The 27,725-nt window shown below is 41.3% G+C and overlaps 1 protein-coding gene across 1 annotated transcript; it reads left to right on the top strand.

Annotated features, from left to right (window-relative positions):
• The first annotated feature begins 21,149 nt into the window (after nucleotides 1–21,149).
• On the top strand, nucleotides 21,150–24,661 carry LOC133123450 (uncharacterized). The gene is made up of 3 exons (XM_061233916.1): nucleotides 21,150–21,561; nucleotides 21,675–21,797; nucleotides 22,755–24,661. Exons 1-3 carry the CDS (start codon nucleotides 21,150–21,152, stop codon nucleotides 24,659–24,661), a joined length of 2,442 nt encoding a protein of 813 aa, XP_061089900.1.
• Nucleotides 24,662–27,725: the final 3,064 nt, after the last annotated feature.

Here is a 27,725-nt window from a genome sequence, read left to right as displayed (position 1 = left end):
TATAATTACAATAAGTCTTCAGTGTGTTTAATTTAACTTTGAATTTGAGTCAGTAATCTACAGTATGAAAAAAGCAATTCCACTACTTTAAGGAGCCAATTTCAGCAAGTGTCCCAAGTGTCTGAATCAGCAACATTTTGGCCCTTTGGAAGGATACCAGGTAATAATAAGAGTATTAAAGTATTACTGATGGTCTCTTCTTCAGTAGAACTGAACATTTGCTTAGCCAAATTCTTTGTGCAGATCACGCACACGGACATACACGCACGCATACATGCATGTATACACACACAATCATGTGTGCAAGCCTTACACACACATATTCACACACTTGCCGTGCATTTGTACGGATCATTAATGTCTAGATTAGTGTCCAGGGTTGTTAGATAACCGCTGCTATGAGAGAGGCCAGAGTCATCCATGGTTCTGCAGCTTTCTCCACACTCCTGCTCAGCATGGATGCAATACTGGGAAAAAGTTTGTTGGATGTATCAGTATGAGATTCGGCCTTCCTGTCATCATGCAAACACATTACAGAAGGCATTTGCTCATTAAGAAATAATATCAGTATTTTGTATTTTTTATCTGATCCTATTTCATGAATAATCGTTCTACTGGCTTCATTCACTGCAATGGAGGAGCAGCTGAAAATGTATAGGCAGCAGACTATGGCACGGTCCCATTAACACCAAAACACATTGAGTTTTTTACAGCACTGGGGAGCTGGGTATTGCTAACAAAATGCTTTATTTGCATGACTTATAACTAAGCTAGCAATTGAGATAAATCGGTAGGCTAGCTAGGCAGCTAGCGATCAAGAGAGAGATAGAATATTGCAAGCTAGTGAGATGGCAGTAAAAAATAATCTTCAGTGTCATAACATAACTATAGAAACTGCAGGATAGGCTATAATAATATGCATGTGATATACTGTGTTATGCTGTTTTTTCTCTATTAAAAATAAAGCTGCAGGAGACCACTAAGAGGAAACAATGGTAAGCTCCCTAAGCCTAGTACACTACATTGACCCATCAACCAAGTTGCTCACAGTGAGAACACGGGTTAAGAGTTACTGAAAGGCAACTGTGGCAAAACATTCCCATGAGGAAATAGAAACAAACTTTGGTTGGCTGAGGGGGTTGCCATCCATTTCTGGCAGAGACTGCTTAAACCAATTACATAATTAAGGAATACGATGTTGTCAAAAGTTTTTTCCCCCCACAGTGCCAGCAGAAATCAACCAAAAGAAAGGATAAGAATTCTTGCTCTGGTCCATCTTCAGGTCTAATGAAGCATAGAGAAACTCAATTTGACCATTTCTCACAATCTCCTTTCGTCCAACATATGAGAATGTGCACGTAAAAATGGCCAGGTATGTGTCCATGTACTTTATAGCTGTCAAATAGACAACATCATATGGTGTGTCTGTGCCTGTATGAGGCTCTTTCAGAGTGAGAGCTCTGTAGTTGCACCTGCACTTCTCAAGTGTGTCACTTGCACACTTCAGCAGTTACTTCACTCCCGCTGGTGGGAATGCAGAGAGACTGCTGCCAAATGTTGTGGAATAAAACACTTGGGCAAAAGTTGCCGAGAAAGTAGAGATTTAGGAGAGTATTTAAGAAAATTAATTATGCAAACTATCAAATCCCAAATATATCTTATAGCTGAAAAAAAACCAAAAAAAAAACCGTTAAGACGAATCACACCAACACTAACACGTGATAGCACAATTGCCCATTTTCTGGAATGTGCCCAACAGGAAGAAGGGCTGTGTAGAGAGAAGCTGCTGTGCTGTTGCTGTCGTGAGTGTGAAATGAAAAAATATATTAAATAAATAAATAGAATTACCAGTGATAATACAAATGCACAAATCATGATGTGTGCAATGTCCTGCTTGTCAAGAGAGCACTTTTGACAACTTAAACCTGATACAAGCATGAACGACCCTGTTTCTGTGTTAAACAATAATAACATAACTACATGTAAATCAGTATTCATGCTCTCAGTTACGTTTTATAAACCATGCATGTTGTTCCTCTGTCAGTCTATAATTCCACATCTCAACACCATCAATACATTATTTTAAACTTTAAGCTTTAAGCTCTTCTCAATAATAATTATAATAAGATTCCCAAAACCCTCCACATTTTTACAATGCTCTTAGCTATTCATATATCGGTGAAATTGTGATATAATAACATCTGAATGTGTAGCAAACTATTTTGTAATCACTCAGCCAAAATCGTTTTCCTTCACGTTTGGTATTTTGGGACACCACATTAAATAATTTGGGATACCACATAGACACAAAGATAATTCACTTAACTTACAGATCATTATTCAAGCATCAGACATTTCCAAATTGTTTCAAATGTTCCTTTACCATTTCATAAGGAATATTGTACATGATATGGCCTATGAGAGCCAGTAGTCCCATACTCAGCAAATCAGAAAAAAAAAAACACTCTATCTCTCACACACAAATGCACACTCCAATTTTTTGCCTTGGAGTATGGAGGAGTTCGGCAGAGCTATCATTGAGTATTTCAAGAGCAAGCCAACAAATGAAACAAATGAAAAGGTTCCTCTGTGTCCTCTCCATGAATGCTGATGGTGAAGTGGCCCCCTGTACGATACAGCTCGATGGATGTGTGTTGTTAATGGTGTGTTTTGAATTTCTTATGCACCAAGAAAATGGCACAGCAGCTGATGTTGAAAAGCTCAACCTGCTTGTGAACCCTGGGAGGATTATTCTGGGTATGGATACTTGCAGGATTTTGTACAACAAAGCAAATGGTACAAAGTGTGAATACGTTTTATCACTCACATTTGAATGATCGTTTCCGCCGAATCTTTGACCAGTGCGAGGTGGTTGGTGACCGTAGAAGGACAAGTGGCCTGTGTTGGCTCACAGTCTACATTCATCACCGGATTAGCAGCCCTGTTCTCCTTCTGCTATAATTTCAATTTACAGTATCAGTATGATTCTTCATGTACAAGTTCATCCAGAGGTAACTCTCTCTCACTCACTCATACACACATATCCTTCATCCCTCTCTTTCTCAATTCAGTTCACTAATGCTTTATTGGCATGACTGTATATAACAAAGTTTTCAAAGAAATTCACAATTAAAATATTAAAAATAACATAAGACACCATTAATACAGTATTCAATGAGCAAATAAATGGTTCCAAAATACATCTTTTCTCTTTCTCTCTCTCTTTCTCACACACACACATGCATACTCTCTCTCACACACACACACATCCTATATCACATTCATTGGTATAAACCCAGAGAGGGGATCAAGATCGACAACAGCCAAGAAGCCTTGTACTGTGTAGCCGCGCATATCCTCCCATCTGAGGATGAAATTTAGTTTGAGCCGACAAGTGATGTCATGCCCACAGGTGGATTTGTATGACTCTTGATTTGTGCCAAAAATCTCATGAATGAGAGGCCGAGGGAGGCTACTTAAGCATCGTGGTAAGCCAATGATACAGTGACTGATGAAACGGCGCTGACGACTCATAAAGGCTAATTTATGCTTCGGTGACAAAGTGTGTGTGACCAGTCCACGGACAAAAAATTAAGCAGATTCCACAGTTTTGACATCAAACTGACACTTTCGACGGGTGTCTTGTATCTGCAGAGACGCCCGTCACAAGTGTCTCACAGCCGTGATTGGCTGGCTGCTCCCTATCATGAGTTGGCGATTGACTAATTTGACTACTGATTTACCAGGATGCTGATGTGCTAGTCCAGACGAGTGAATTGCCAGCCTAGGAGTGTCAGTAGCCACACTGTTTGTCATTCGCCACTCCCATCAGTGGCTGAAGTCGGCTAATGAATCGCCGGCGCTGGCTCATCACTGTATCATTGGCAGACCGTGGTAAATAAGCAGCTTCCTTCAGGCTCTCATGTCAATTTTTTGGCAGAAATTGCTTGGTAACTGATTTCACATTGAAATTTACACACAAATCATAGCATCAGAATTAATAAAAAGGATGAGTTCATATGCTTTTGGACATTTTTTATAAAATAAGATTCAATTCATACTTTGAGAAAAAAGCTTAGCTCCTCCCAGGATTGTGAAAGGCATCCAAATGCTACTAGTTGTTGTCAGTGAAAGTTTTCAATACAAAGTTGAATGAAAAAAAACAACAATATATTTTAGCAATATACCATAGGACTGGCAGGTACATATGTATGGATACTATAACTACAGTTCAAATATATATTGTGCTGCATCAGTCCTTTCCCCACACAGCAGTAAATTTAAGCCACACAAAAATAAACTGCATATAACAGATTTATCTAACCCCCTGTCTATCTTCTTCCTCCACATATCCTCCACAGCTCTTCTGCTGTTTCAAACTTACACAGCTTTTACAGTTCTTCTTGAGTGTTTACATGCATTTCCTGAAAATATATCCAATTTCTCAAAATATTAATCAAAAAAGTCAACTGGTTTGAGAACTTGAGAAATATCTGTCACTCCATTCAAAACTGTAAGTCTTCTCTCAAAATGACAACAATTCATACACATAACCAGTGACGGCTGGTGGTGAAACAGGATGGGAGAGCTAAAAACAAAAAATCCTAATACCTATCAATAGCTCATGCTCCACCACTGCATTTGAAAATATGCCATTCGAATATATGCCATTTGATTAATGGTTTCTTCCAAAGCACCTTTTAATACCATGAACACATTTTCAGTATGGCTGGCATCAGTGAGCGGGAATAGAATCCATAACCTTGGCAGTGTTTGTGCCATGCTCTACCAGTGGAGCTACATGACTACAATATAGGCCTCTACTCTGTTAGAGCAACAAAACGATGAAACAAAGCCTTGCTATAGTAGGTGCACTAAAGAGAAATCTCCATAACTGAAATATCAGTAATGTAGCCTACCTAAGCACAATTGCACACTGGCTAACGCTGCCACGTCAGTTTGCACAGCCACTAATGTTGCCTTTGATATTTCATCTGCCAGTTACTTTCCATAAACTGTGAACATACAGTCAAGGGCTCATTTTGACTTGTCTCTGACGTGTAACTTAGTATTAGACAAATAATCAGCTAACTGGCTAACTGGCTATCTAAAAAAAGAGAACTGGTCAACCAAGTCTAGAAACATACTCAGTGTAGCTAATGATGTGGTAGTTTCATACTACTCATTGCAGAGTAAACTTGTGTCGTCCACGGAATTTAGGAGTAGGCAAGCTCAAGCCTCCTTGCAACATGTCGGAGGGCTACCGGTTCGATCCCGCCCTGGGTGTGTCGAAGTGTCCCTGAGCAAGACACTTAACCCCCAAATGCTCCTGATGAGCTTGTTGGTGCCTTGCATGGCAGCCAATCACCGCTGGTGTATGATTGTATGAATGGGTGAATGAGAAGCATGAATTGTACAGCGCTTTGGATAAAGGCGCTATATAAATGTCAACCATTTACCAACCTGTATGGTTTTCTGGTAACCTAGGGTGCCTCCCGCCAGAATGAAACTCTCATGGAATGCCGGGTGGGGATAGTTCTTTCTCTATACAAAATATAACTACCTATTTCTTAATAAAAACAGGACCAAGCTTTTTTAATTAACACATCTATTTTATCACAAAGTACCCCAATATACTCCAACATACACCAATTGGGTACTTTTTATTAAAGCTCTGCATGGGAGGACAAAAATCATGTGATGTGTGAACTTTCCACTTCATTAACAGTTAACGGTTCATGTTATTCCCACACCATGAGGGCAAATATATTTCTTACCTGTTATAACACTCCAGAAATATGCGCCCTAGATTTGTTCTTGTTCTCCCCGTCACATTTTTCTGCCAGAAATAATCATTTCAATCATCTCAGCTTCAGATTCTCAGCTCAGGTTCCATGAGAATATTGACATACCATGTCTACTTTTGAGAAAAGCTAACAATACTGGTCTGACATTTTTTATCAGCAACTTCATGTCTCTCCTGTATAAATAAATCCACCTTCACAGTGCCAACACAAAGTTATTCCAGACAAAGATATCTTTACAGAAAGCATTCATATATTGTTCTTTATGTGTGTGTGTGTGTGTGTGTGTGTGTGCCTTGCTTTTTCCTTTTTCATTCCATTCTTCTTGCTCTCAAGTCTCCAGTGAGTGCATGTGCATTAATTCACTTGCAGATGTGATCTTACACTTTATGCCGGACAACACTATACTGTAGGACAGCTAGCACTGGGCCCAGCCCCTCTTATCTACCTACACCTCTTGGCAAAACAGGACAGGGATTGAGAAAAGGTTACAGTGTTATTGGAATACTATATGTTTATTTCATTTCAATGTGTATATGTGGTCTATTCTACTCTCATTTAGCTTTTTATCTAAAGTATCTAAAGGTCAGCTCTCGGGTAACATTTCTATATAGGAATTGGATACACCATCAGGATCTGCCTCGCTGCGTCTTGTTGGAAGATTCGCTGTGGGAGGACTATTCATGTTTATTATAGGTGCTTATACGCCATATGCCTGGGGCTTTTTATTACAAAAGACAGGATTCATTACATTAAACATACAATTATTTTATTGGCAGGAAAGAAATACTGGAGGGCTGGGCAAAGTACATTCTTAATTTAAAAGGACTACATTTTCCATTAAAAATCAGTTTGGTTATCCAGGTTAGATAAATTTAAGGGATGGCAACAGTAAGGCAAGTTGTTGTTCATGAAAAATGTCATGCGCACACTAGCCTAATACGTGAGAGATTACTGACCATTCTCCATCTCTGTTTTTGGATCATTTGCCAAAAAACGAACAGAATTTTATTTCACAAAAGCAAAAAAAATCTAATCAGTTGAAAAGCATTTTCCGATGAGGCCTTTTGCCCTGATTGAATTTGGGAATGTTTGTTGTCATTGAGTAACATTTATGTAACTCACTGAAGCTTGCTACAAGAGCAGCACCACAGCTCAATAACTACTTGCTTTGCTAAGTGCCATTCCACACAGCTGTATTACTGTTACATGCTTTTTTAAATTAAAGGGGACACAAGCCCTGTCAATGGCAGTATTGTCAATAGCCTCAATATTAGAATTCTGAAGCTGCCGGGCCAGGAGGTTTGGGTGGCATGGTGGTGTAGTGGTTATCCCTGCTGCCTTGCAAGAAGGATGTTACAGGTTCAAATCCAAGCCGCTCAGGTCATCTCTGCATGGAGTTTGCATGTTCTCCCCATGTTTGTGTGGGTTTCCTCCATGCTCAAAAAATATATATGTTTCAGGTTAGGTGTACTCCTGCCATTGCCCTGGGCTCAGTACTGGAGTTGGTCCCCAGGTGCTGCACAGTGGCTGCCCACTGATCCTAGGTAACTAGGATGGGTCAAATGTAGAGGACAAATTGCCCAACCGCGTTTAATAACAGTATATGCAAACGTATCTTATCATAGGTTTTAAACTGCAACATTTGGCACACACAACAGTTAGGGAGTCTACAGTTCTCATGAAATGTTGCATCCCATAACAATATATATGAGCAAAAATGTACAGTAAATTAGTTTTACTGTATAAATACCACTAAATACTAATATGTTATTGAAGAAAAAAGATAACCCCATCCTAAAACTCTCTGGATGATGATGCCTTCTCGTGATAACGCTCTGGATAAGAGCGTCTGCCAAATGCCAATAACATAACATGGAAGCTCAAAGGGACTGATTTAAAAAAAATGATTAAAGCAAACAATCGTTATTTTCTGTAAAGCTAGGAATTTATATGTTGTTATTTGATTACATTGTAATAACTATGACATCATACATCAAAAATAAGCTATCAAAATATAAGATCACCAAAACGGGTTTGACCTCCCTACTCACTGCACTCATACTTCTTACACCCGGTTCAATCATGTCTTGTGAGAAAGGAATAAGAATTTTTTATTTCTGTCACACTTGTTTTATGTCAACTGCAGTCCTTGTATCACATTGTTGGTGCCAGTGAAGCTGCAGTTTTACAGCGCCCTAGTTTGTTGGCGATGCTGACAGTATTATCCACATGGAGGAAGCTGATTCATGGTTGCATTAGGGAGGACATGTGTAGGTGGTTAAATTCAACACAGTAGCTAACACCCCACATTAGATCTACACGCTCCATAATCAGATGTCCTCAAGGGCATTCAGCTCAATTTAGGGGACCATTAAATCCTCCCACTTTGCAGTTTGGTTTTAACATAGAGAGAGAAAAAGTAATGTAAGAAAATAACCGTTACTTCATTTTTAAGATCAGTGCAGTTGCAGGCTTGTTTTGTTGTCCTTTACCGTTTCTTCGTAGCACAAGGCATTGTCTCGGCAGGGCCATTCCCATTAGGAAGGAAGTATCACTAACCAAAGGCTAAAGAGACACAGAACACTTATTATTTTTCATGCCCATAAATTTTAAGTTTATGTGTGTCTGCATTTCAGTCCTACATCCTCCTGGTGTTTAACTGGGTTGCCTTGAACACTTATTTTTCATTTTAAAATGTCTCCTGTACAATCTTAAATTGAACACATCTGTCTTTAATGCTTCACCTGTGGCTAACTCTATGTTCTTATTTAAAGTTTTGCATAAATGATAATATCTCCAGAATGGTAAATACGAGTTTCCTTAATAAAATAAATCAGTCCCCTGCACTCATAGTCTAGGCACTATCTGATAACTTTAAACAATTACACATGAGGTTGAATCTACTGATCCAAACAAACTCAAACTGAACTGTAGAAGGATATTTATACTGGCCAATTTATATAAACTGGACATTGAGTGATTGTTAAATACAAATCACACTATTTTCTGTTGGATTTGCACTGAAAACAGCCTTCGGTTCAGTAACCTTAGAACCCCAGAGATAAAATCCACAGAATTACATACTGTTCTTTTTAGAAGATTACTGCAACCTTGGAAATGTATAATATTTAAAATAACAACAGTATTCAATGGATGATTTTCAAAGTTGTCTATATTTATGACACTTTCAACATTACAAATCTTTCAAGACAACTGCAGTATATATTTTATTTTAATTTGGTATTTGTAATGTCCAATTAGATATGTACAGCTGTACCCATGGAGCGATCTCTGCAGCCGATTCAGGAGAGTGGAGACATCCGCAGTCCCCTGATACAAGTGTTGTTAGCAGTTCATTCATTTCACACTGCAGCCAACATGCCAAATACACACAAAATGAGTCAGAGGAAGACACTGTAACACTTTATTTGACAGTGATCATCATGATGATATGGAAACGACAGTGTCACTACCATGGCATAATGCAAATGTCATGTCCATTCATAACAATGACATACCATCATTATGAGACAATCTTCAGCAAGGACAGTTTGACGCATTGGGTACACTGGGCATGTGCCCATGGACCCATGACAAAAAGGGGTCCAAGAATAAAGGCCAAAATCAGATCCCTTAATTTATGGCCTGAAAATACCATTCATTTTCCCATTAATACTGAAATTTAAGGTGTTTTTAATGGATATTTTTTAGAATTAATAATAATTAAGTATAATTAATATAATTTTAAGATATTTATATTTCGTAGCAAATCATAATAATAACCTTTAAATAAGTATAAGCCAATTACAGTAGCCTACACAATAATAATTTCTTATTGAATAAAAATTTGTTTAGGTTCATGGTGAGGAATAGGAAGCATTGGCAGTCAATGAATTAGTGACATGTTGCAAGTGAACGCTGGGATTGAATTGGCATTAACTTGCTCACCTAGTTTACCCACTGAAATGATTGATGAAGTGGAGCAGCAAAATGCCAATTAAAGAAAGAAAAGGATTCTTCAAAATGTACATTCAATTTCAAGCTTTTTTGAAAGCACAGTCACTGGATAGCGCTAGTGTGGAAGATGCTATGGTAACTGTTAGCCACAGCACCGCTCCCTCACCAGACCAACAGCAGGCTAGCAGCAGCAGTTGCACCACAGCTGCCTGCAGAGCACAGCTTGTAATTCCATCGATATCGTTTGTTTGCCATGCGATTTTCTGTGCCATGTTCAGCAAGCTACCTTTACTGTAAAGCATGACGTCTTGATTTTAAATTAAGTGAGTTCTCTTTTAGTCTTGCTGTTCTACCAACGGCTGGGTAAATATTATGACCAAGAAGGGGGGTGGGTTCTTTGTGTTCATGCCCAAGGGCCTGTTGTCTCATAATCCGTCCCTGATCTTCAGTTCGTGTTATGACATAACTTATATAACAAGCTGCATAAAAGGCTCACCATGACATGATGACATGAGAGTGAACGCTTCACACAAACAAAGCTTGTTGTCTCTTTGTAGGTTGTGATGAATTCTCCTTGATAGATAATGTACCAATGTTCATGTGTCGTGCAACACACCGTAACCTCGCATATGACTCTATCCCTGCAGTGACTACTTTAAAATGCAGCCAGATGTTCCCTACAAGACAGTGTCATGCAACTACGCTGATGTGACGGACCCAGCACGGAGTTGTGGAGGCTATCAACAGACATGAGGAGCACCTGTGCAGGTTTGCGGTGTGCTTAAAAAAGGTGCTATGGCTGCCATCCAGGCTGCTGTTGTTTTTTCATTTCCTCCAACTGGGGCATTTGTTTTTCTCTCTGTTGTTCGATCGACTTTTATCCATTTTTTTCACGCATCTGCTAAATTCTCATCAGCACGTTTTCATTTACTTTGCAGTTTCACATCCTTAAATACCCAGTTTACTTTACGGAATTCCTCATTTAAATTAATTATATTTGTGTTATTCTTTAAACTGGTGTGTGTGTGTGTGTTTTACGTTGTGACTTACGAGTGGTCATAACATCCGATCATATTGCTTAAGTTGAAGTTGCACCATCCTGTTATCCTTTCTTGGAAATTACTTGAACACTTTTGCGTATGCTGAATCCTCTTGAAACTTGGCACCTATATGTGAGGCATATGAATCAGCCTTTTTTACATACTGTAATTGTCTGGCTCATCCTGAATACATCTGTCATAATCTATTTGCGTTCTGTTACTTTTTTCTGTCTGCCATTTTGAATTGTCTGAAAAACCTTTTTTTTTCTTCTAAACTTGTTCTACACCATTCAACCAATTGTCACGCTTTGGGACTCTGACCCTGTAATGACTGGAGATTGTAGGGTGGCTTACAGAAGTGTGCCTCTCAGCAGACCACCAAAGGAAAAATGGACTATGTTTAGGGCTGACAAGATTTGATAAAGAGCTCTTCACTACTGCATTATTGCCACCATCAGTCCGTTTCCTCCGTACAATTCTCCCACCTCAGTGGAACGTTCCCAAAACTACTGAGGTTAAAAAAACATTCATCATGTTTGGTGTTGTTGGAAAGCCAATGTACGGTAATGGGTATGGTAACAGTTGCTGCCAATGGGCAGGGTAACAGGCTCGTGTCATTGGTTGTGTGGTACAGTGGGCACTGAATCAGCAGCCAGCTGTACTACAAAGGTTACCTGGGTTTACATACAGAGATAACACCCGCAGGATCATTGATGTAACTGCGTTGCAAGTTACAACCAAAAAAATCTGATCTGAGCGAGCAGACTGAGATGCATCTCCAGAAATGCAAGAAACATATGTGGTTTAAATCTGATCAGAATTCGTTAAAATGGTCATATTATAATTAGATATGCTGAAAAATGTGCCAGCCTGAAGAAGGCCCAAGAGAAAAACGCGGAATTGTTTCAGGAAACACGGCAGCATGGATTCCTGCTGGTCACTCGTGTATATCGCTCACCAGTGCTTATCACGGCCCTCTCTAATAGAGACGTTATAAGCACTGGTATTTATTTATTTACAAAACCCTTATTGGTAATCAGGTGGAAGATATCAAACTTGGTCACATGATTGGCTCACACTCCATGTTAATTCTGAATTTGGAAAGACTGCATTTAGATTTTATGCTCCATTTTATGACACATGGAATAAGCTGCACAGCACTTCAAAAATGAATAGTCTTTTAGTTATCGGCAATTTAGAAGCAAGATTTTAAAGCTCCCTACAACAGAATGTATTTATTTTAATTGATTAGGTTTTAAGTTCTTATTTTGATTGAATGAATGGCTGGAGCTTTAATTGGGCATTTTATGTCTTTAAATTTTTTTAATGTTATTACAATACTTTATTTTTTATTGTAATTTGTTATTTAAATGGTACTGTGCATTCTAGATTATATTTAGATTTATTTCATGTAAATCAGGTCTATCTTGAAAAGGAGGTCCCTATCTCAATGGGATTTACTTGAATAAAAAAGGCTAATATAATATAGATTTTGCAGTGCACCATTGCATATTGCAAACATTTTCCACAATAAATTGGATTTGCTTTAACCTGAAACTTTTGGGACTCTTTCCACAGCACAACTAGCGGTTTTAATGTTCGAACATACCATAGACATATACATTAGTGCCATCACAAGATACACAATTGTACTGTTGTAGGCACATCCACATCTACCAAGATCATAGCGATACCATAACAATTCATTTGTGTACATTTGTGCCATTTGTCACATCCGGACATATGATGCAAAATATTTTACACTTGGTTTGATGCATGGTCATGGTTTGATCCAAAGGGCTCGGACCCTGCAAATTGCCATTTGCAGCAAAATTTTGATTGTGGTTCTACTACAGTTATTGTATTTTCCAACCGCAGGCGCAGTCTTGCAGTTGCAGAAAGCACAGTCACACACAGGACTGTTCTCTGCCCACACAAAAGCAGACATGTGGCTCTTGCTAATGTTCTGCATCTCTGTTGAATGTATTTGGCATCGCCCTGCAGCTCTACTAGAATAATTTGCATAATGTCAAGAGAAAACAATCAATCTTTTTAATTCCCTGCTAAGGCATATCGGGCAAATGCTTCATCCAGCTCAGCCGAGTTACACAGGGATGGTAGTAAATGAAACAAAGCAGGAGGGGGCAGAGCCAAAGTATTCCACTTGATACTCTGTAAATGAGTAAAACCACAGACAAAGAAAGGCCTGGGTATTCAAAATACATTCAAACCTTTTGAATGCCATGGCGTCACCCCTACCCTCCTATCTTCACACACACAGACACACACATAGACATGACAGTTGCAGCAAGGTTTGTGCCTCCTTCTGTGTCAAACTCCTATGCAGCACACTAAATTATTTTACATTTGATTACAATTGTTACTTGCTAGTGTTATAACAAAAAATCACTAAATGTCTAAATGTCACCAACACAATGGTTTAACTTCAAGTACCATTGGAAACAAGCAATATGGAAAAATGTCTACAGTATATTCAAATCACTGTTTATAACCCAATATCAGTAAAATATGGCCCATGTAGTGTATACCCCATTCTTTCCATAAGCAAGCAAGTAAAATATGAATTTGCTGGCATTGTAGAATTATTAATGACTATTAACTGACTTTACATGGAGTACAAGGAATATACAATGGATCTCATGCAAGAACATTTTCATATTCTTATCTTACATTTTTTGTACTTCTTTCGTACGATTTGATCGTACAGTGTGGCACATTGGATTCAACAAAATACACATGTCAAGTAAAACAAGATGACTCCCACCAGTTTGTAAATGAGCACGCATTCATGAGAATTGTGAATAAGCACAGCTGATGTCCCCAGAAATGCCATATAGAGCTTGAATGTCCAGTTGCTGAATCTTGACTGATATTTGATCTGCAATGGCTATATTTTATCCGGGTTTAGTGAGCCAGGTGAACTGTATTGGATGCATTTAATTTTCATGCATGAAAATACAGAACCATCAAACATACCACAGTCCTCGCCAGACGGCGCCTGTCACGCACTGCAAGTCTGTCCTTAGAAAATGAGTGGAATGCATTGCGTGCTGAATTTGGTGTGGAAGGACCTTAAGTATACACGACAGGTCGAGACCACAACATTTAATTTGTTCTAAATAAAAAAATTGGTTAATGTGCTCATAAATTACTTGTACGAGCAATTCAAGAACAAATCTGTTTGTACGTGTGGTTTTTGCATAAGGACCATTGTCAATATTGCTTGTTTATTTACCAGACAGTGGCCATGTGTTTGTCAGCATTCATGCCTCTGGTCTTCGTAATGTTTCTTCAGAGTGTCAAGGCAGTACAGAGGGCTTCTATGCGTTAATGAAGTACTAGTTAGCGAATGATAAAAAAGTATTTTGGATTTAATTTGCCATTATCCCAATTTTATCAATTACTCAATGAAAGGCATTTATAATTAGTATAAAACCATGTAGGCGGCACGGATGGTGCAGTGGGTAGCACTGCCGCCTCACAGCAAGGAGGTCCTGGGTTCGAATCCCCGTCGGCCGGGGCCTCTCTGTGCGGAGTTTGCATGTTCTCCCTGTGTCTGCGTGGGTTTCCTCCGGGTACTCCGGTTTCCTCCCACAGTCCGAAGACATGCATGTTAGGCTGATTGGAGAGTCTAAATTGCCCGTAGGTATGAGTGTATGAGTGTATGAGTGTATGAGTGTATGAGTGTGTGAGTGAATGGTGTGATTGCCCTGCGATGGACTGGTGACCTGTCCAGGGTGTATTCCTGCCTTTCGCCCAATGTATGCTGGGATAGGCTCCAGTCCCCCTGCGACCCTGTTCAGGATAAGCGGGTTCAGATAATGGATGGATGGATGGATGGATAAAACCGTGTACAATTTTAATTGCCATAATATATATTTATTATGATCTGCCACTTGTATGATGTTATAGTCCACATTTGTATACAACATACACTCAGTGAGCAGTTCATTAGGTATTTATTAGACTTATTTTTTCTGCTGCTGTAGCCTATCCACTTAGATGTGTGATGCGTTGTGTGTTCAGAGATGCTCTTCTGCATCCCACTGTTGTAATGTGTGGCTATTTGCGTTACTGTCACCTCCCTGTCAGCTTTAACCAGTCTGGCACTTTTCCTCTGACCCCTCTCATTAACAAGGCATTTCCGTCTGCAGAACTGCTGCTCACTGGATGTTTTTTGTTTTTCGCACCATTCAGAGTATACTCTAGGGACTGTTGTGCATGAAAATCCCAGTTAATCATCCATTTCTGAGATACTCAAACCAGCTTCTCTGGCACCAACAAACATGCCACAGTCAAAATCATGATTGTATGCACTGCATCCACACGATTGGCTGATTAGATAATCACATGAATAAGTTGGTGTACATAAAAGTGCTCAGTGAGTGTATAGAAAAAGCAACAGGATACAACCTTTCTGTGTGATATGGAAATAAGTTAAATATAGTGTTTATATTTAAACACTGACTAATTGTTGATGCCTCCTGAATAGCAATAGAATGACAAGGCTCAATCAGTACAATGGTTGTCTGGCAGCCAAGTGAACATATGGAGTGCTGGATGTTGAAAAGCTTTGAACCATTGTCATAGGTATTGGAGGTTAAATTAGTTATTGAACTGCCTTTCCAGCTGATATAAGTTACTTAAACAGGTACAGGACGTACAAGACAGATTTACATAATTGCATTAAGCCTTTAATCAGGCTTTTTTTGGTTCAATACAGCAGACAACATACAGTATCACTGCTTATACTTAAAAAAGACAAATATTTTCTGTAGGAGGGAAACAATGTAAAATTGGTTGTGCAGTCAGGAGATTGCAGAATAAACACATTCTGCACATCTACCTGAACGGTGAAAAAATCTTAAACTACTTTCAGAATTGTGTCCTTATATATTGCCTCGCTCTCATTTAATGAGTAGGTTTTGGGCCCAAATTGGATTAAACCTTCTTCAAACGTTTATAAGAGTGTGCCTGTCCAGACCATTAAAAGTCTCCTAGTAATTGTAATCCCTGACAGAGGCATGGAGGTGCTAAGAGGTGCTTTTTAAATCATTTAAGGTATTTTTGGAGTTGTTACCTCAGATTACATTTTGTATGTCCTATCATACACACACGCACACACACACACACACTGATTACTGATATAGAATGGGTCCCAGAATAATAATAATTATTATTATTATTATTATTATTATTATTATTATTATTGTTGACAAAAAAAAAACAGTTATTAATGATTGTTTTCCAACATGTGTAAAGTAATGTGCTTTCTTAATGATTCAATAGAATCAACCAAAGTCTTACATTTTTTGTTAAAACAATTATTGTCACCCCTGGTTTAATACTTTGGGCAAACAACCCTGGCAAAGATGACAGCGATAAGTCTTTTCCTATAATTTGTGATAAAGTTAGAGAACACATCTGGATTTTTTACCCATTCCTCCATGCAGAACTTTTAGAATCACTCATATACCTGGTCTTCACTTATGGACCCCCCTCTTCAGTTCACATTTAAGTCAAGAGACTGAGATGGCCATAGCACTTAACCATTTGTGTGTGGATTTTGATGAATGTTTGGAGTCACTGCGCCTCATTCAAGAACATTTTCGTGTTCTTAACTTACATTTCTCTCACCTTTATTCATCAAAGAATAAGACAAATAACAGTACAATTTTGGAGACTGAACTCAATCAATCAATGAAAGCACATACATTTTTTTTCTTAACTTGTATTAAGGGTGGCAATAATTCTGGAGCCCACAGTACACACAGTTTGTATTGTAATGTCGAAGAGCTGTCTTCATGCCACAATCCACTAATTGCATAAGATAGCTGCTGCAGGCAAAATAAAAGTGTACTCATCTACCTAATCACTGTGAAAAGTATTGCAGATGTTAATTTCTGCTCAATTGCTTATGTAATACAAATAGTATATTCCATAATAAGCAGTTAAATTCCAACATTTCATATAATGTTCGCACTCAATAAAGGTGCTCATCCGAAAATGGAAATACACTGCTTTAAGTGTACGATATGAAGTCTTACTTCATGTTCCAGGGGGGTTAGATAACTGGAGTCTCAATCAGGGGCTCTGTGGGGTGTCTGCTTTTGTGGAATGAGTCAGCTTCTAATTTTCATTATTTATTTGCTAATGCAACTGTGCTGTTCACTGTTCTGTTTTGCCATTGGCTAATATACAGCACGGGGTGACATTCAGACAGCCAGTCACACAGCACTGCTTTTACAACTGTAAATACAACAGCTGTGTAAAAATACAACAGATCAAACTCGCTGCATGATGCTCAGGAATTAATCAATGTTCATAGAAATCGAACTAATCATATGCACCAGCTTTGGCTCAGGCTGTAACCAGTTATGCTAAAAAGCCAGCTCCACTAGTTGAGGCTATTAAACGTATGCTATCCTCTTCCCTTCATGCCATATGAATAGGATTGGAAACGAAGGCCTCCTGATGGCCCGAGGTGAGTTGTAAGGACGAATGCCGGGTAAAAAAAAAAGAGCACTAGCCCAAGTGGCAATTAAAAAGTTTCTTACGGACTACAAACCAAAAATCATTAATCTCTCATATTTCTAAGCTTTCTATACGTGGTCGACGTGGTCCTCGGGTAGTGTAGTGCCACCTTAACCCTGGTGTTGTCTTAAGGGTCAAAAATGACCTGCCACTATGTTTAATAGCAGAGAAAACCGCCTAAATGATTTTTTTTCCAACTTGGAATTTTAAGACGAATTTTGTCATGAGTGACAGGTTGTTTCTTCAGGCAAAAAAGATTTGGGGTTTACAAATTCAATTAAGCTGCTTTATTTTAGTGGTTTAATGAAGGCGGTCATTTTTTACCCTTAGGACAAGGGGAGTATACAAAATGTTAAGACTACACAAGGGTTAAATATCAGTGATGACACTTTCCCTTTGGGCTGGGGCTTCCCAGCCAGTCAATGTGAATTCGTTGTTCAACACTGTTCTTTAGCGCAGATGCTTTCTGAGGCAAGACTTGTACGAAGCGTGATTTATTAAGTTCCATTATATAGTCATTTATATTTAGCTTTTTTTTTTAAAGTCTAATTTGAAGTCTAATATTTGTTCTTTATGCTTTAAAATTAAATTGCGTATTTTGGGCTAGTGAAAATGTATCTGAGCTAGTACAATTTTTACTGCACTAGCCCGGATGTGCAGTAACCCCTGCATATCAATATCAATATCTTTGGGAAATATCAGCTTCTCTTCCTTCTTCTGGAGTGCCTTTGTGCTCTCTGTGGCTCTCTGGCCCTTGACAAAGGGACACTGCACTCCTGTACTTTCGTTCAGATGAGACCGGCGCTTCTTGGGTACGGTACAAAATGTACTTGTGTTCTCGGGTTGCCATGTTAGACAGACGGATCTGTAAATAGATCAGACAGATTTTCTCCTTCAGATACAGTCAAAAAGGTCATGCTACTCCAGCCTTGGTTATTGGTTATTGGATGATCATTCTTTAATCTCAGCCGGCTATGTCTGAGTTCTCTCTCAGATTGATATACTCAATGAGTTTATGCAAATGAGAAACCTTGCAGTAAAAATGCATTTCTAAGCAGCAGCGATACCATTAATTTGTTTTAAAAGAGACAGTTCTGCATGTCAGTGGGAGTTAGTACAGCACCTCCAATATTTTAGATTATCATAAAAATGTTTTAGGTTGGGGGAAATAAAAATTGTCTTGAGCTCAGTAGAACAGACATGATAAAGTAGTTAATTGTCCATTTATATACCATTTATGCCTTATTCAAGTTCCTTCATCGGTGAAAGCTGTCTACATGGCGCATTCGACAGAACTGAGTTCTTTTGAAACCAAGGCCTACATAGGACCCTGTGAGATATTTAGTAGTTCACATAAAATTGGGGTGAGTAGTGATAAGGGTGAGCAAAAAAGCAGCAGTGAGAAAATCCACACATTTACTTTCTGTTTACGCATATGGTACTTAAATTGATTCCTACTAAATATAGTCAATCAATCAATAAAGTACAGAGCTACACAATCAGTCTCTTCAAGTTTGACCAAATACTTTGGCAGTGATGTTAAATAGCACATAATATTTTTGGAAATTGTAGTTTCTCATCGCAAACTCCACTTTTATAAAAAAATGAATTGGTGTGTTAAATTGATAGATTTGGATTTGGAATGTTTGTTAAAATAAAAGGTAATTTATATATTTATAATAAATATGAGAAAAGTTAAAACATTAATTTGTGGTAAATTGTGATACGTTTTTACTCTTCTCATTCTCCGGCTGTCTTTGTATGTTCCTTCATCGTTCTGTGAATTCAGTACATTAACAGTTGCTCTTCCTATCATTTAATATCAAATAGGATTGAATATATCGTCAAAAATTAGTTCAAAGTGGCATTGCCATTCTCACCTACTCAGCTCAGACAAGTTAAAGTCCATCTGCTAATAACACAACAGTGAATTTCGATGCAATGATGAGAAACTCTCTTAAGCTTACATTACCCACCGACCATAAATGTTCAGCAAACTTCTTTCAACAAAATATTTCCCTATGGGAAAAAGGAGGGAATCCATGGCTCAAAAATACTAACTTTCTCCCCTGTCAGTTATTGGAGGACTAACTTGCCTTGATATTCAGGTACATTCATTCATTTTTACATTCACAATCACTTCCAGTGTTAACAATAAGGAGGCTGATATAAGCACTTCAGGAATGTTCATTCTTAATTTTACATTCCCCATGCCTGGGGTACAGTGCCCTAGCACAAGACACATGGCCTTAATACAGGGTACACTTCCATAGCATGTGGTACACTGCCCTAGCACAGAACACTGCACTTCTGGTTGTTGTCCATGAATATAGGTGATACCCTGTTAGAGCTTTTATGTATCTCTTTGTGACAGGGATACTAAACTGCAGTTCGACAGCACTAACGTTCAGTATGCCATCAAGTACTATTTTACTAAGGACGATGTAAAGTATCTGCAAAGGAAATGCTTGACTGGTGCTTTTTGTTTATTTCCATGGGCATGTGGGAACTGGGAAACAGAACTGAACTGTGAAAGGCAATTCAGAATATTCTTTCAATATTCTTTCCTGAAAAAATAAGTAACTATAGACTCAGCCATCATGAGTAGTGAATAGCTAATTAAGGTCCAATAATTTAAGGATGCTGTTTAGACTAGATTGTGTTGTAGTATAAAGGTATTCACGTTCTCAAATGTGCCATTTAAATGCCAGTAAGTTACCCAATTAAATCTAAAGTGTTTGTTTTCAAACATCAGGCCTGAAAGGTTATTCGTCCTAATTTCCCTATTACCACTTTGAGGTCATTAACAGGCCCTTCGCTATGCCCTGGCTTTATATTGCAAAACATTGGCATGTCATTTAAAACAACATAATAACCTTTAATGGTTTGTCTGCTAGTTAGCTTGCCTAATGATTGACAATTTAAATAGTTGGCAAGCATTCAAACTAGCCACACTAAACTGCATAATGGAAAATAGCCATTGAGGAATTGGATGAAATGTAATAACAAGACAAGAGTTGTAGCATAGGGGAAATAGACATGAGTAAAACCTTGTTCAGCTATTTTTGTTAACTATGGCTGTCAATTGTTTACATAGTGTGTATTCATAGTTGATTAGGCTAGTCAGATGCATTTCTCCAAGCACTACTCGCTCACCCCTAACCCACACTACAGCACAGTAAGCCTAAACTAGCCGGCTATGCTACCAACCAGGTTACAATACACAGGCTTCAATTCAGGAGCTAAAAATGTATTAATTGATATGATCATTAAAACACTGTACGCACAAATACAATTTATTTCTTTAACAACCCCTACCGGAGAATGCAGTATGACTGGCCCTGTTAGAAAGCTAACTCCTTACAAAGTGCCGCCATTAATGCTTTGAAATTTTTTGGGCATTATGGGTTTATTCAGCACAGTAATCCTGCTTTGTGAAATACCACCAGTTCTATTTCTTTATTAGCTTCACTTTAAGATCTATGGGAATTGGATTTTATCCAATCTCGAGACTGAAAAAACGATCTACGCAATGTCATCTTGATGGCCAATCAGGGCAAGATGCGCTTTAGCGACCGAATTTACATACGGTGTCTATATAAGCGACATCGCAGGCCGTCGTTCTTTCTTCTCAAATTTTCAGTGCAAGGTTAGCAACCTAGCTGGAGACTTACGTTTCTACCACGCCGAAGTTCTTCGTCTGCGAGCAGAAATGTGCCGCTGTGAGGAAGGAGCTTTTTTTCCCGACTCAAAGGCCCTCGCTAGACGACGTCGAGCTCGAAGATTCGGCATGAAGCAGTGCCAAGGGTGCGACGCAGCCGTGGAGGGTACGGACCCTCACACTTCTTGCGTTATGTGTCTCGGCGAGACGCATGCTCTCGCGGCCTTAACTAAGGTGACCTGCACCGCCTGCGCTGCACTCGGGGCGCAGGAGTTACTGCGCCGGGCAAGCATGCACCGCGAAGACGCCAGTTGGGCTGACTTCCCGGAGCCTTTTGCCATGCACTCTCAGGAGGACAGACCGAACCTGCGTGATGGCAGGGTTCCGTCTGACACGACCCATCTGGAAGAGGCACTCCTAACCCTTGCTAACAGCTCTGGGGACGAGGACGACGACCTCCTTCTCCACTCTAGCGTTCAGGAGATGCTTCCAGATGACAATTTGGAGCCTTCCGGCTCTGTCGCTATCCCAACGGCGACGGGTGAGTTAGAGCACCACCCCTCCCTGTTGAAAGACTTTCCGGTCGTGATGAAAGCGGCGGCGACCAGAGCGGAGCTCCCCTGGCCCCCTCCTCCTGCAGCGCCTGTAAACCAGCTGGTGGCTCCAGTGTACAGGCGCGACACATCGAGGCACGGTGTGTAACCGACCCCTGTCTGCCCGTCTGTACAGCACTACGTGCAGCTTACCTGGGACAAGCCTTTCTCTACGAAAGCCCCGGTAGGGTCTTTTTCGCCTTTCACGGTAGTGTCGGGCCGACAAAAGCTTCAGGCGGAAGGGGTTCCGCCACTCGAAGATTCCTTGGCTACTCATCTCCTCGCCCCCACAGCAAGGTGGAGCGCAAGGAAGCCTAACCTTCCCACTCGGTCTGGGCAGATATCAGCTGCCTTGTCTGAACATTCGTTTATCTGCGGTTCCCAAGGCGCCGATGCAACAAACAATCTTGCTATCCTAGCGATAGCACAGACAAACTTGATCGAGTCCCTTACTTCCTCCCTCACAGATGATGTTTCTGCCTCACCCAGGTGTTGGCACAGGATTTTAGACGGATTATGGGCTGGAGTGTAGCCTCTCTCCGGCACTTATGGCTAGCGAACTCGGCACTCCCCGAAGCGGACAAGGTCCCCCTCCTTCATGCCCCAGTCTCTCTCGACGGTCTCTTCGGTCCAGCGGTGACCGAAGCGATAGCGAGGTTTAAACGACTGGATGAGGAGAGACCCACTCTGCAGAAGCACCTGCCTCTTGCTTCAGATGCAAGACGCCAGGATCGCCGTTCATGGTCTAAGACTCGCCGCACTCCTGTGTCGTCATCCCAGCGCTCAACTGAGGAGCAGCCCGGTGGCCGTAGAGACACTACCGCTATTGCTAGCGGCAAGGCTTGGACGAAGCCGTTCAACCCTGCTGCACCCAGGGCCCACCCGCCTCAATCGAAAGCCCAGAAGCGTTCCTGAATCTCCGCGGGAGAGTGTCATAGAGGCGATCCGGTCGAATGGACCGGACAACCCTCCTGTATCACAGACTTTACAAGAGCCTACTCGGGAGCGAGTTTCGCCCTTACAGTCACAAAGCACACTCCCCCTATTGTTACACAAACATTTCCCTTGCCCTCTGCCTCAAAGCAGGCATCAGTGCTTGGTGATTTCCCAGTCAAAAGGGGCCTTTTTCCCCGACATTCAGGCAGTATTGGAGTCCTCGCCGGCTCAGAATTGAAGCCGGCCAGGACTCTACGTCGGCCTATCCCAGATAAACACCAGGTCGCTGGCTCGAATTCGACCCCGCCCCCACTTAAGAGCCGGGCTTCTGCAAATTCAGAAGCCCACGGTACAGTCTACACTGCTTTCAACCAGGTCCGCGTTCAACCTTTGTGCTTGGACTCGGAAGTGCAAGCTGACGCCATGGATCAGTACAGTAATCAGAGCGGGCTACGCGTTACAGTTCGCTGTCCCCCCTCCTCCTTTTGTAGGAGTAAGGGAAACGAATATGCCCCTGCATCTAAACAGCGCACTATCCCAAGAGATAGAGACAAAAAAAGCGCGATCCGCCTAGTCCCCAAACACGACGAAATGCAAGGGTTTTATTCCCTTTATTTCCTCGTTCCAAAGAAAGACGGCGGTGTGAGACCAATATTGGACCTGCGAGCACTGAACCGTCATTTGGTGAAACGATGTTTTCAGATGCTAACGCACAAGCGCGTAATGAGCTCAATCAGCCAAGGGGACTGGTTCACGCTCGTAGATTTAAAAGACGCTTACTTCCATGTGAACATTGTACAGCGCCATTGGCAGTACCTTCGTTTCGCTTTTCTGGGAAGAGCCTACGAATTTACCAAACTCCCATTCGGTCTGTCCCTGGCACCCCGCACCTTCGAAATGGTGGCGCGGGCTGCTATCGCCCCATTGCGACAACAGGGCATATGTGTTTTAACGTATCTGGACGACTGGCTTGTGTTAGCCCCTTCCAGGGAGTTGGACTCATTGTCAATGACGGCGCTTCTTTCTCAGGAGAGAATTGCTTCCCTGAGAGACCACGCTTGCCGATTTCTCCCAGGTTGCTACATCAGTGGAATCATGATTATGCGCCTGTTGGGGTTAATGGCGGCAGCAATCGCCGTGGTTCCGTTGGGATTGCTACGCATGAGACCGGTGCAATTCTGGCTCAAGCGAATGCATTTCGATCCAATGAGAGACCGCGCAAAGCTGTTTTGCATTCCGCAGTCGGTTGTGAGAGCACTCTCGCACTGGCGAATGCTGAGTGTCGGTGTGCCAATGGGCGCTATCTCCACTCATGTCCCTGTATACACAGACACCTCCACCAAGGGGTGGGGGGCAGTCTGCAATGGAATGATGGCGAGCGGGTTGTGGAACCCTCCTCTGCCTCATATCAATGTGCTGGAGATCACAGCATTATGGCTTGCATTACAACATTTCGAACCCCTTCTTCGGGGCAGACACATTCTAATCAGAAGCGACAACAAAGCGACAGTCGCTTACCTAAACCGACAGGGCGGCACCAAATGTCCACATCTACACCGGCTGGCGGTGAGGATCTGGACTTGGGCATACCCGCGAGTTCGCTCCTTACGGGCGCTCTACGTCCCGGGGCAGCTGAACTGCGGCGCAGACCTCTTGTCTCAGGGCGGTCCCTCCTCCCTAGAGTGGTGTCTTCACCCACTCGTGGTAGCGGAGGTGTGGTCACGCTTTGTGAAAGCGAGAGTGGATTTATTCGCCTCCCGACAGAATGCGCATTGCCCATTATGGTTTGTGATGACAGCAACCGGCTCGCCCCCACTGGGAGTGGACGCGCTAGCCCATCGCTGGCCCAAGCGCCTCCTTTATGCCTTCCCTCCCTTTGGTCTGATACCGCAGGTACTAACCAAAGCAAGAGAGAAGAAACCCCTGATTTTGATCGCGCCAGATTGGCCACACAAACAGTGGATGGCCGATATAGCCCTGCTGCTGACTGGTGTCCCGTGGCGACTTCCCCAGCGCCGGGACCTCCTGTCACAGGGGGCGGGGACCATTTTTCATCCCCACCCAAGCAGGCTGCGCCTCACGGCTTGGCCCCTGTTAGGAGCAGGCTCGTGAACATGGGATTGAGCGAGGCTGCTGTAAATACTATACAGCATGCTCGTGCTATCTCAACTACAATGGCTCATAAAGGCAGATGGGAGGCCTTCGAGACTTGGTGTCTCGAACGCTCTCAGGACCCCCTGGTGTGCCCTGTATCCGTAGTGCTCAACTTTGTGCAGAGCCTACTTGATAAGGGGTTATCTTTGTCCACGTTATGGTGGCTCTACGGTGGCTGCCCACCCCCTGGTAAAGCGTTTTATCCACGGCGTCCGGCGTCTGAAACCCGTGGCCCCACCCCGTGTTCCGCAGTGGGACTTAACGGTGGTACTAAAAGCCTTGTGTAGCCCTCCTTTCGAACCGCTGGAGAGCGTTGAGCGGAGAGCTTTGTCCCTTAAGGTGGTTCTGCTTACTGCGCTAGTTTCTGCTAAGCGAGTAAGCGATTTATGCGCCTTGTCTGTGCACCCGGACTGTCTCTCCTTTTCAGGATCTGACAGAGTTGTGCTGAGACCGAACCCTGCGTTTACCCCGAAGGTTATCACCACATCCTTCCGCTCACGGGTATTGGACCTGGTGGCTTTCAAGCTGCTGCTCAAACACATTATGTGCGACGCCTCTATGCGGTGGCTAGAAGCGTGCATGTTTATATTGACCATCTCCCGGCTTGGGTATTCGGTAGCTGGTTTACATGAACTGAGTGCTTTGCATGAAAAAGGGCTGGCTATTGAGGGGAGCCCCTCTTGGCTATCACTGCCATCGCCTGTTGTTCTGCATCAGGGGGCTGAAAGTGAAGCTAATAAAGAAATAGAACTTCCGGGTACAGCGGTACCCATTGTTCTATGAGTTATTAGCGAGCTTTAAGCTTCACAGGCCCTGTCTCTTTCCTTCGCTGAAAATTTGTCTCGAAGAAAGAACGACGGCCTGCGATGTCGCTTATATAGCCACCGTATGTAAATTGGGTCGCTAAAGCGCATCTTACCCTGATTGGCCATCAAGATGGCGTTGCGTAGATCGTCTTTTCAGTCTCGAGATTGGATAATTCCAATCTAAACTCTAATTCCCATAGAGCTTAAAGTGAAGCTAATAACTCATAGAACAATGGGTACCGCTGTACCCGGAAGTTCAGATTGCTTGCTAGTTCTACAGCAGATACTGTAGCTAAAATGCAATTCTGTGCTATACATGCATGTCGCAACAACAGCAATAAGCCAACATGGTCCACACCAAGATAAGCGTGTAACGTTATAGTAGACCAGCTGTTAGATAAACTAACATGAAGAACCAGAAGCAGGCGTTGAGTAATTAAACGCAGGCGGAGAATGGCTAGACATTAAGGATTTTCAGACGTCCTCACACATTAAAGTGTGTTCAGACCATTTCAGATAACAGGTAATCTGACAAGGAAAGTCGGTAGGACATAACAAGCTCACTAGCTAGCTTGCTATTAGGAATGAAAATTACAGCAATCTAGAAACTCCACTGCAACATCACCGTGAACAACTTCAACAAACAAATCAAGCCGATGGCAATTGTCAACACATCGCCTCACAGCACAATCCCAGTACCTAGCTAGCTGGCTAGTGAACACGTTCAAAAGTGAATAACTAAATAACAAGAATCACCACCAGAAAAAAGTTTAATTGACAAAATGTACTACCATGCCTAAAATAATGTCCATGTCCACAAAATCGTGACCGCATCCTCTGTCCTTCCAAATAACTTACACAGACATTAATGATCCAGGATTAAAGTAAACTCTGTACCGTAGCTTGTTTGAATCACATGGCTCCTGAGGCAGCCTCCTGAGGCAGTGAGTCTCTTGACTGTGCAAGAGGGAAGTGAGGAAAATAACAGCAGGCAATAGTTTTACTGATCTAAGAGGGAGGAACCAGGGAGGAACTGGCCTATCACAGTGTTAACTTTATGTTACATTTCTCGCTGATGCTCCTGCAGCCCATGTAAAAAAATAAATAAATAAATAAAGCAGTCAATTCTCAGACCGATAATGAATCCAATTACTCGTACAACATTCATATTTGGTCAGTAATCACTACGAGTACTTCTCTGAAACTGATACTCGGATCACCCCCAATACTGAGGTAATATCCTCCTGGAGGGTGTTACCCGATTTCTGGCCATAGGTTCTTGGTACTTGTTTTAGACCTCAATTCACTATCGGTCTAATCAAACCATGAGACTTCCTGCCAATGCAGAAAAAAACCAAAACTTATTGTTGTTTTAAAAAGTATTGTGCTCACAATATTGAAGCCGGCAAATTACCTAGGGACTGACAGGCCGGCGCTGGTAAATGCAAAGTGTAGCCTATATCCTAGTGCATTTCTCTGAAAAGTTCAATAAGGCTACATTTTATTTGTATCACGCTTTTTACAGAGAAAAAAAATTGTGCAAAAAAAACGACCTGAGCCCCCTAAATAGAAAACGAATTACAGTGGGAAAATGAGTTCCATTCATGTTAATTCATGTGATATTGCCAAAAGCTTTCTCATGCCCAGAAGAAACTTTTTTGCGCTGAGTAATTTAAAATGATTAAATAGACCCAGTCAAGTAGGCTACTTGTTGTTTGGGCGAGTGGATAATAGACATAATAGACATTGCAAAAAAAAAAACCTTAAGTATCTAAGTATTATTATTATTATTTTTTTTTTGCAATGTCCCTTTAGGGGCTCCGTGTAGGACAGACAGACATTTTGACAATGTTTTCAAAAGCAATCTTCAGGCAGCAGACCCTACTGACGCTACTGTTCAGCCTTTTTTCAAGTTAATTAAAGGTGAACATTTCACAGACTGCTGGTGACAACTGAAAGAGAATGAAAACTCATTTTATTGCAACATCAAGCTGGTAAATTTAGTCCCTCTGGCTCTTTATAATTAATTTTACCATGAAATTGCACATCTAAAACATCATGATTATCACTGGCAGATTTCGCCAGAGGTGAAGGTCTCTAGATTCTATTGGATTTGATCATTGCATAACTCCAAGTTAGCGGTGTGTCATATCCAGGTTATACACTATTCCAAGCGAAAAACAGCAATATCCTCCAGCTGCCCAAGACATGTTGTA

Source organism: Conger conger, chromosome 3, assembly GCF_963514075.1.
Source record: "Conger conger chromosome 3, fConCon1.1, whole genome shotgun sequence".
NCBI classification, from domain to species: Eukaryota; Metazoa; Chordata; class Actinopteri; order Anguilliformes; family Congridae; genus Conger; species Conger conger.
This window is presented reverse-complemented; position numbering and strand designations above follow the sequence as displayed.

What these genes read in the sequence shown, in the direction of transcription:
- LOC133123450 (XM_061233916.1), top strand. Translation starts at nt 21,150, where the DNA reads ATGAAGCAGTGCCAAGGGTGCGACGCAGCCGTGGAGGGTACGGACCCT. An exon ending in CGCTATCCCAACGGCGACGG is followed by an intron (nt 21,562 to 21,674) that starts GTGAGTTAGAGC and finishes CCTGTAAACCAG; the next exon opens with CTGGTGGCTCCAGTGTACAG. An exon ending in CTTTCTCTACGAAAGCCCCG is followed by an intron (nt 21,798 to 22,754) that starts GTAGGGTCTTTT and finishes CCCGACATTCAG; the next exon opens with GCAGTATTGGAGTCCTCGCC.